The 9,422-nt window shown below is 54.9% G+C and overlaps 1 protein-coding gene across 1 annotated transcript; it reads left to right on the top strand.

The window, feature by feature from the left end:
• Positions 1 to 2,631: 2,631 nt before the first annotated feature.
• SP9 (Sp9 transcription factor) lies at positions 2,632 to 5,478 on the top strand. The gene is made up of 2 exons (XM_053982390.1): positions 2,632 to 2,740; positions 3,458 to 5,478. The coding sequence occupies exons 1-2, from the start codon at positions 2,720 to 2,722 to the stop codon at positions 4,811 to 4,813; spliced, it is 1,377 nt and encodes a 458-aa protein (XP_053838365.1). The 5' UTR covers positions 2,632 to 2,719; the 3' UTR covers positions 4,814 to 5,478.
• Positions 5,479 to 9,422: the final 3,944 nt, after the last annotated feature.

Genomic DNA, 9,422 nt, shown 5'->3' with positions numbered 1-9,422 from the left:
AGCCTCTATAATAGAGCATTATTTGGCCGTTTTGAATAATGTAAAGCATTTGCTGAAAGCTATTCTCCTGAAAATTGCTTTAACTTTTAAAAGGGTGATGATTCACTCCAAACCAGGCCTTTGTTACATTGTCATTATCCCCCCAAATGTTTTAACAGTCAGCTCAACACTTTAGCATAACACATTGATCTTTGTTTAAAAACTCGATTTTTGGAGTATGAAAAAAATCTGTCAGAAAATACTTGACCCCCTAAAGATTTTTGCAGTGTTCCCCCTTCCGCCGCCGTTCGCTCAGCCTTTCCACCGCCTGCCTCGTTCCTGCGGGTTTTAGTTACTTTTCCGACTACAAAGGGGCGAGGAGATGGATGTGCGGCAGGCAGAGCCGCCCGCCAGTCTTCAGGCACAGCAGAATCCCTACTTTGCTGTGGGAGCGCAAGCGGGCAGCGGATGCCTTTACTCGCTGATGTAGAGGCAACATTTTTAAACGTCACGCTCTCGATCTGCCTTCCAGTCCTATTTTATTGATGACTTTCCCCAGGATGAGAGGAAAGACCCTCTCCCCCCGCCACCCTGGGGTTGGCCAGAAGCGCCGCGCTGTCACTTGACGACCACCATGGCAGGCTCCTGGGAAGGGAAGGAGCGGGTTTCCCCGGAGGAAAGGAAGAGGGAAAGAAGGAAGGAGGGAAGGAAGGAGTCACCTGTTGGGCGATGGCTCCCGGGTGCCCCTGTCGGACTCCTCGCCTCACCCGTGGGGGTTATCTCGCTCCCCCCGCCACCGCCTTTCTGCCGCCTCCACCCGCCGAGCGCTACAGCCCCCCTGGGTACAGCCGCCGCTCAGGATCTGCTCCGGGCAGACCTTTCGAGGGAAAGGTTTGCCATGCACTACCCGAACCCCTGCGCCGGCTGCGAGTGAATGTGGAAAGAATTAAGCGCAGAACAGTATTTTTTTCACCTACTGCCCCGACTCTGTTTAATACCCGGCGACATAAAGGCGAGCGCCCATTGAAAATAGCCTTAGACGTTTAAATAAAAGATAATCTCCAGGGACATCCATGGCAGTCGTCCTACAGATTGCATAACACAATGTAGAAAAAACCGCAATGCCCACCTTATTTAAGCACACGCACAGCATATATATATATATATATATATATATATATATATATATATAAAAGCATGTGAAGAAAAGCAAAATCATAATCTCAAATTCCTGGTTTCTCCATCTTGCTCATAAGCGATGACTATTTTGCATCTGCTAGAAGGTTTTACACTGGATGGCTGAGGCGGCACCGAGAAGGAAATAATGACTGAAATGCAGAGCAAGGGCCCGGCATTGCTGAATGCACTCATCATATTTCTGGTTCAGAATTGTACTCAGCTGCACTGGGAACGGCAAAAAGGAAGGGGAAAAGCTCCTATTCCCATTCTCACAGAGCCGACCGCGATGATGAAAAGTTGCACGCCTATTGATCTTCCGCGGGCAGAGTACGGGCAAGTTCTAACCAATTACTTAAGAAGCCTCCAATAATTACAAATCAAAGGGAGTAGCTTGCAAGACATTGAGGAGCCAAGGTCTGGACTTACATTTTGCACATGCAGAGAGCAGGTATAGTCTCTGTCGCTCAGTAGGTGCGTGGAGTGTGCACAGTGCAGAGGCCACAGGCAAGTGCTAGGGCGGCTTATTCCAGCAGCGCCCTAGCACTGCTAGGAGGGAGCAAGCTTTCTGCCATTAGCAGTGCTTCCACGGGAGTATATGAGGCTTGAAAAACGTGCTGCAGGCTGCGAATTTGACTTTCAAAGTGTTTTGCTGGCGATTACTCTGTAAAATAATATCCTCTATCTTAAGCGACAGGATGTCAAATGCCACTCGTCGCCTCTCCCGCCCTGGTACAAGAGCAAAGAGATGCCTGGCGGTTCCCTGCCTTTGGAATCTTTGGCACTTTATATAACCACAAAGCCTCCTCAGTTCCTTTTGCAATGAAAGTAAGAAATACGTTGTGTACAAAATCACTTCTGGCATTTAGTAAAGAAAACAAACAAACAAAAAAATTAACGTGTTTTCACAGACTGTCATTAGGTGCTGTTAGGTTATCTGTATCCAACAAGGACGGCTCCCAAATGGCTTGAAAAGGAGGCAGAGGGCCTGTTGAATAAAAGCGACGCAGGTATGGTTTACGGGCCGCGAGGATCGCAGGTGACTACACCAGCAGCAGCGCATCGGACACCTCCTGCAGAGTTTACAGGAGACGGCGGAGCGGTGTCAGACGCGACACCAGCCCTCCGCCGGCGCTGACCTCGCTCTCGACTCCTGCCCTCTGCGGCTCGCCCCGCTCCCCCGGCGGGCAGGCGGTGCGGGGGCGGCGGGAGTCGCGGCCCGGCGGGAGGCGCGGCCCGGGGCGCCGGGGCCGGCGGTAATTGCGGCGCGGCCGCCGCGGGCCGGAGCGGAGAGTTTTCTCCCCGCGCGCTGACTGGCACGCGCCCCGCGCCCCGGCGCCGGCACCTCCGCGCAGCCTGATTGGCTGCCGGGCCGCTCCGGGCCGCTCCGCCCGCGCCCTCATTGGGCGAGCGCCGCCGCCAGCGGTACTTCAAAGCGGGCGCTGCCCGCACTTAGGCAGAGTTTGGCCCCGCCGCGCCGGAGTGTCCTTAGTGCCGCCGGGCAGCGCGGGGCGCTCACCGAGCGCCGTCCCCTCCGCCCCACCGCCCAGCCCACGGACGTGCTATGGCTACGTCTATCCTCGGGGTAAGTCGCACCGCGCGCTTCCTCGCGGCTTCCCCCTGGAAAACCTGTCGTTGCCGCCGCGTTGTGGCTGCCCCTTGCCGAAATCGCGTGGACCCGCGGATGGGAGGTGATCCCGGCCCGCCTCGGGGGATTTCATTGCGGGCTGCCCATCGGGTCGTTCCCAAAGAGTTTAGCCTGAAAACTCGCTGGGCCGGAGAGAAGCTGTGCTGCTTCTGCTTTCTTTTGTCTAGTTCTTGATTTGGTTTGGGATTTGTTTGTTTTTTAACTCGATCTACGCTCGATTTCCAAAGATTTTCGCCGGCCCGGCGTTGCACGAGGCGACAGTCGGAAGGCTCCGCACACTGCTCGCCTTGCTGCCATCTCTTTTTTTTTTTTCGTCGCTCCTGTACGGTTGCTCGAGGAGACGCCGCATTTCGTTCCCACGGGATTTTTGGTTTAACGGCGGTACGCTCGAGCAGCCCTCTCGGAACACGCGTGTCGCTTGTCCCTGTCGGGACCCGCTTGCGATGTAAATCTCTTGGGCGATGAGACCGGTCCCCGGCGGAAAACGAGTTGTGCCGAGCGTGGCAGGGCTGGAGCCTTCCTCTAAAATAAGAGAAAACTTTTCCCCGGTACCTCTCGTTGCGCCGCGGTTCTACCCGCGCTGCCGTATCCCCGCGGGAGCCTGGCGAGGTGGCAAGGGTTAGGCTGACGGGCCGGCTTTGTCTCTTCCCGCAGGAAGAGCCGAGATTTGGAACGACTCCCCTGGCCATGCTGGCCGCCACCTGCAACAAGATCGGCAACACTAGTCCCCTGACCACCCTGCCCGAGTCTAGCGCCTTCGCCAAAGGGGGCTTCCACCCCTGGAAACGCTCCACCTCCAGCTGCAACCTGGGCTCCAGCCTCTCGGGCTTCACGGTGGCCACGAGTAGGGGTTCCAACGGACTGGCCAGTGGCACGGGCACCGCCAACAGCGCCTTCTGCCTGGCTTCCACCTCGCCCACTTCCTCGGCCTTCAGCAGCGACTACGGCGGCCTCTTCTCCAACTCGGCGGCGGCGGCGGGCGTGTCCCCGCAGGAGCCCGGCGGCCAGTCGGCCTTCATCTCCAAAGTGCACAGCTCGGCGGCCGAGAGCCTCTACCCGCGGGTGGGCATGGCGCACCCCTACGAGTCCTGGTACAAGTCGGGCTTCCACTCCACGCTCTCGGCGGGCGAGGTGGCCAACGGAGCGGCCTCCTCCTGGTGGGATGTGCACACCAACCCGGGCTCCTGGCTTGAGGTGCAGAACCCGGCGGGGGGGCTGCAGAGCTCGCTGCACTCGGGCGCCCCCCAGGCCTCGTTGCACTCCCAACTGGGCACCTACAACCCCGACTTCAGCTCCCTCACCCACTCCGCCTTCAGCTCCACGGGCCTGGGCTCCACGGCCGCCTCGCACCTGCTCTCCACCAGCCAGCACCTGCTCACTCAGGAGGGCTTCAAGCCCGTGCTGCCCTCCTACACGGACTCTAGCGCGGCGGTGGCGGCGGCCAGCGCCATGATCTCGGGCGCCGCCGCCGCCGCCGCCGGGGGCGGCTCGGCCCGCTCCGCCCGCCGCTACTCGGGGCGCGCCACCTGCGACTGCCCCAACTGCCAGGAGGCCGAGCGGCTTGGGCCGGCGGGGGCCAGCCTGCGGCGCAAGGGGCTGCACAGCTGCCACATCCCCGGCTGCGGCAAGGTGTACGGCAAGACCTCGCACCTGAAGGCGCACCTGCGCTGGCACACGGGCGAGCGGCCCTTCGTCTGCAACTGGCTCTTCTGCGGGAAGCGCTTCACCCGCTCCGACGAGCTGCAGCGGCACCTGCGGACTCACACGGGCGAGAAGCGCTTCGCCTGTCCCGTCTGCAACAAGCGCTTCATGCGCAGCGACCACCTGAGCAAACACATCAAAACGCACAACGGGGGCGGCGGGGGCAAAAAGGGCAGCGATAGCGACACGGACGCCAGCAACCTGGAAACGCCGCGCTCCGAGTCCCCCGACCTCATCCTGCACGAGGGGGTGGGCGCCGCCGCCCGCGGACCGGGCAAGGAACCTACTGCGGGGCCCGGCGACTCCTAGGGGCAGCGCCGCCGGAGCCGCTCGGACTGTGCCCCGCGCCGGCCGGAGGGACGCGAGCCGCTCCGCCGCCGACGGCGCCCCGGGCCGCAGCGGGGGCGGGCCGGTGGACGGCGGGGCCGGACAGGCACGGCCCCCGTCCCGTCCCGCCCGGCCAGTAGGTACCGAGTGACACTTTCTTCCGTTTCCCTTTTCTCTTTCTCTTGGAAGGCAAGCATCCTAAGAGAGGCTTAAGGTGAGAAATGCAGCTGCAACTCTGAGACGGTCCCTCTGTATCTCATAAACATCTGTATAAATAGGGTTCGAAAAAGAAGAAAAACAGGAAAAAAAAAAAAAAAGAAAACCAGATCGTGTTCCCTTATTTTTCTTGTAAATGTTGATCTGATGGGGGGGGGGGGGGGTTGGGTTTTTGGTTTTTTTTTTTTTTAATTGGTGAATTCCTGAAATTCAGGGAGGTTTTGGGGTTTTGATTTTTTTTTTAATTATAAATTTCTGATGCACTTTGTGGAAGTCAGTATATATGTAAAAGATATTTAAAATGTTGAGTTAACACTTCACTCAAATACACGTAAGTTAAGGTCTCTTAAAGAAATTAAATGCGTTTATCTGTATGGAAAAAAATCTTGACATATTTTCATTTTGGTATTATTAAAGGACTCTGAACAATATACTCGCGGGTTTATTCTTCTTCGTGTCCCCTCCTTCCCCCCGCCCAGTCCTCGCAGGGGTCACTTTTTGAGTAGGAGCCCTCGCACCCCTCTCCATCTTCCTTACAGTCACTATGATTAAAAATACAGTCAGCAATGATATAACTGGGAGGGGATGGGATCGGCCCCTGAGCCAGGCGCACTGAACCACTCTGCTCGCTCTTTTCAAACCACCTTTGCTTTGATTTACTTAAAAAAACCCAAAAAACCAAAACCAAAAAAACAACACATTTTAACTGAGTCCGAGCCAGACTACAGCCCGACACCATGCTGAGACCTAAGTGGCTTTGGTGAAACCGTCCCCAAAATCGAGTGAAGGCAAACTGCGCTGGGGAACTATTTATTTAATTTTAAAAGCCTTCAGCGCCACAAGGCTGCCTAGGCTGGGAGGTGATCTCGGGGGAATAAATCGCTAGAGTCAATACTCCGGAAAAGACATTTCATGCCTAAATGAAAATCTTGTTAAATGTTATTAATTTTGACTTAGAGCACACAGCAGCCCCCTGTGCCTTGTATTCCCTTATTAGGGATTCATGTCTTATCAAATATCTAATTAATCTCCTAGACATCATTTGTTCTGGCCAACTTTATCTCAGCTGGTCCACGGGGAAAACTCCGAATATTCTCGGTGACAAAGCTCCCTTGAAGATCCTTTTAATTGTCCAAATTAACTGCACCAAATTTGCATGTCAAACGGTAAAGGGCAACCTAAGATAAAATGTAAACGTTTTAAAAGCCCCAAACTAAGCACTTGATTTGATAACTAGGCTTTTTAATGTTATGGAAGACAACTGCTCCTTTCCTTTTCAAAGACAGTTGATCTATGCAAATAGTGAATTGGAAATGCTTATGTCCCCATGCAGTCAAATGGTCCTTGCATGTTATTTGAATATCAGTGGCTTTGCTATTGAAAAGGTTCAAGGATGCTCTCTGACTTCTTTGTGATTACTCAGTGCAGCGTCTTATTCTGAAGAAAAAAAACTCAGGAATAATTAAAGGCTGGGCTAAGGCCTGGGAACACATTTGGGACAGGAATCTCATTTAGACAGGCTCTTTCAAAATAAGGCACAGTTAAATTGACCAGAAGGCAATTATTGAAATGAAAATTATTTTCACTCCCTTTGTCTCCTGACCACCAACCTAACAGCCACAGTATTTTTTTAAAGGCAAATTGTTAAATGAGATAATTGTGTTATTAAAAAAAAAAAAAAAAAAAAAAAAAAAAAAGAAGGTAAGGAAAAAAAAGTTAATTTACTCTGGCCGGTACAGATTGGATGAATACCAATATTTTAATCCTCCATAAAACAGGGAATGCAAACAGCATCGGGAAACGGATTCTGCTGTCGGCCACCAACTGGAATAAAGACGTTGCGTTAAAGAAAATACATCTGCCGTGAATACTAATAACCGCGTCCCACCTCCTCCGCGCCACTGTTGCACAAAAGCGGCCGGGCAGCGCCGACAGCGCCTGTGCCCTGGGGCGGCGGCGGGAGCCCGGCGGGCCGTTCCGCGGGCCGGGGGAGGAGAGCCTCCCGGGAGAGGCACCTCGCATCACAGCTGCCGACAGCACCTTCCCCGAGAACCGCTCCGGAATTTTCCTGGCCAAAAGCATCCCGGCAAGGTGTCTTTCCTCCCGCCCCCGGCCGGGTGCCGGCAGGTTTCTCGGCGGGCAGGGGAGGGGAGCGGGGGACGCGCTCGGGCGGCGGTAACACACAGAGCGGGCCGGGCGGCGGGACCCGGCTCTCCTCCCTGCCGGGCGGCCTGGGGGCTGCGCAGGAATGCACCCGCGCGGGGTGCTGGGCAGAAGTCAGCTTTGTTTTCGATTTATAATAAAACACATCAAAGGACACCATGCAGGTCCAGTTTCTACCAGGCCGGGGTTACAATTCTCAGCTCAGTGATCAAGGACCTTTTTGCATTGCCTTTGCCCCTTCGGGTCAGAAAACGTCCATCACTTACAGACTCCCCAGAATCGAGGAAGGGAGCAGCTCTGGGCCGCAGAGCCGGTTCGTTTAACCAAGAAAATAGAAAGCGTGTCACCTTTTAAAAAAATAAATGACACCATTCTTTCGTAAATGTTGGAGATAATTATATGGTCTGGGGAACTTCTACAAAAAAAAAAAAAAACCAACAAAAAAACACAACAACAACAAAAAAACAAACAAAAAAAACCCATTTAAAAAAACAAACAAACAAAAAAAAACATTAAAAAAAAACACAAAAAAAAAAAAAAAAAAAACACAAAAACCACCAAACCTAAAGAACAAACGGTATGAGAGCCGAAAAATAAATCTGATTTCGGTCTTTGAATCCGTAGTTCACCTCTTTAGTAAGAGAACGCCAACCCGAGAGCGGGAGAGCACCGGGAACAAGAAGGGTGCCCTCTCGGGCCCCGGCGGAAAGGGAGGCACAGGGGAAGCCGGGATCTCCGCCGCCTTGGCCCCGTTCGCCCTGGACTTGCCCGTGAGCTGAGCCTAGCTCCCATTTACAATCCCGGTCCAGCTATTGCTGCCCATTTCCACACCTTGCGGACAGCAACTTCAACCCTGCTCCGAGAGCCCGTTAAAACATGGCAAACAACCAGCCAGCGACGGCAACCACCACAGACGGGAGAAGGTAAAATGTCAGGAAAAATCATCTACTAAATGACATTCGATCGCTAGGTCCCCCGTTCGCAGGAAGCGTCTCCCTTGCCCCCCGCGGCGAGTTACGGACCCAACGGCTCGTTTTACACTTAAAAGGTAACATTAATGTTTTTGTTCTAATGAGATAATATATAAACACCCGATCTCGTGCCTGGACAGCCTCTTAATTGCGTCTTTTAATTCAAATGGAAACTTTGTCTGCGGGAGCTGTAATTTATTTGCAGCCATTATCTGTTCGCCAGGATCCTCTCCCACCCTTCCAAAACGCAGATGAAGGGAAGCTAACAGACAGCCCGCCCCTTTGAGTAATTGCTATGCTAAGTGTTTATTTTAAGTGAGAATAATTTAGCTACAAATTTCCTCAAGGAATAACATCCTTCACACATTACAAAAAGGAGAGCAGGAACAAGACCGAGCGCGCACCCCGGGACGCTCGCGGCGCTGCCCCGCGCGGGGCTGCACGGCGGCTGCCGAGCGCCACCTAGAGGCGCTCCCGCGGCGGGCGCGGGCTGGGGGCGCGGCCGGGGCGGCCGCGGGGGCGGCGGCGCTGCGCGGGCCGGGCAGCGGCGAGGAGCCGGCGGCAGGAGCGCGGGGCCCGCGACAGCTGGGGTGGGGCCCCTGGGAGCGGGCGGGCTAGCGTGAACTTCTATGGGAGACGGCGGGGCGGGACTGACCCGCTGCGTCCGCGCGTACACCCGGCCCGGGGCAGCCGGCCCGTCCTCGCCGCTCCTCGGGCCGCCAACCGGAGGGGAGGCCGGGCCCTCGACGGTCACCGCTCCGCAATCTCCGCGCAGCCCCGCACCTGCGGCCAGGCGCGGCTCCCGGCGGGCACCCGCCGGCGGGCCCCGGGCGCGGCTCTGCCTCCGCCGCCGCCTCGGCGCCGCTGTTGTTCCACAAACGAGCGGCAGCGCTGCTCCCGAGATGGGCTAATTGGTACCTGGCTGGCAGGGCGCGGGGTCCCTGTCCGCTCCCCGGCACAAAGTAGGCTGCTAGAAAATTTGAAATTGCCTTTCAGCCTAAAGCTGCCTCACCTGAATGTCATAATTACAGTAATTATGTACATCCAAATTACATGCTAATTAAATTAGAATCAAATCGTTCTAAATCGAAATCAAATGAGGTAGCGAGAATTAATCAATGACAACATAAATAGAGAGCTTCCTTCAGGGATATTTATTGTACCGATCCGAGCAGGAGCCCCATCTGGGAGTAACCCGTCTATTTACTTTCGGAGTAGCAATAATTTATTGCCCGGCGTTA

Source organism: Vidua macroura, chromosome 7 (assembly GCF_024509145.1).
Source record: "Vidua macroura isolate BioBank_ID:100142 chromosome 7, ASM2450914v1, whole genome shotgun sequence".
Taxonomy (NCBI): Eukaryota; Metazoa; Chordata; class Aves; order Passeriformes; family Viduidae; genus Vidua; species Vidua macroura.
The sequence above is the reverse complement of the archived record's forward strand: the minus strand, read 5'-3'. Positions and strand labels throughout refer to the sequence as shown.

Coding starts and splice junctions, on each gene's coding strand:
- SP9 (XM_053982390.1), top strand. CDS start 2,720: ATGGCTACGTCTATCCTCGGG. Junction 2,741..3,457: donor TGGCTACGTCTATCCTCGGG/GTAAGTCGCACC, acceptor CTCTTCCCGCAG/GAAGAGCCGAGATTTGGAAC.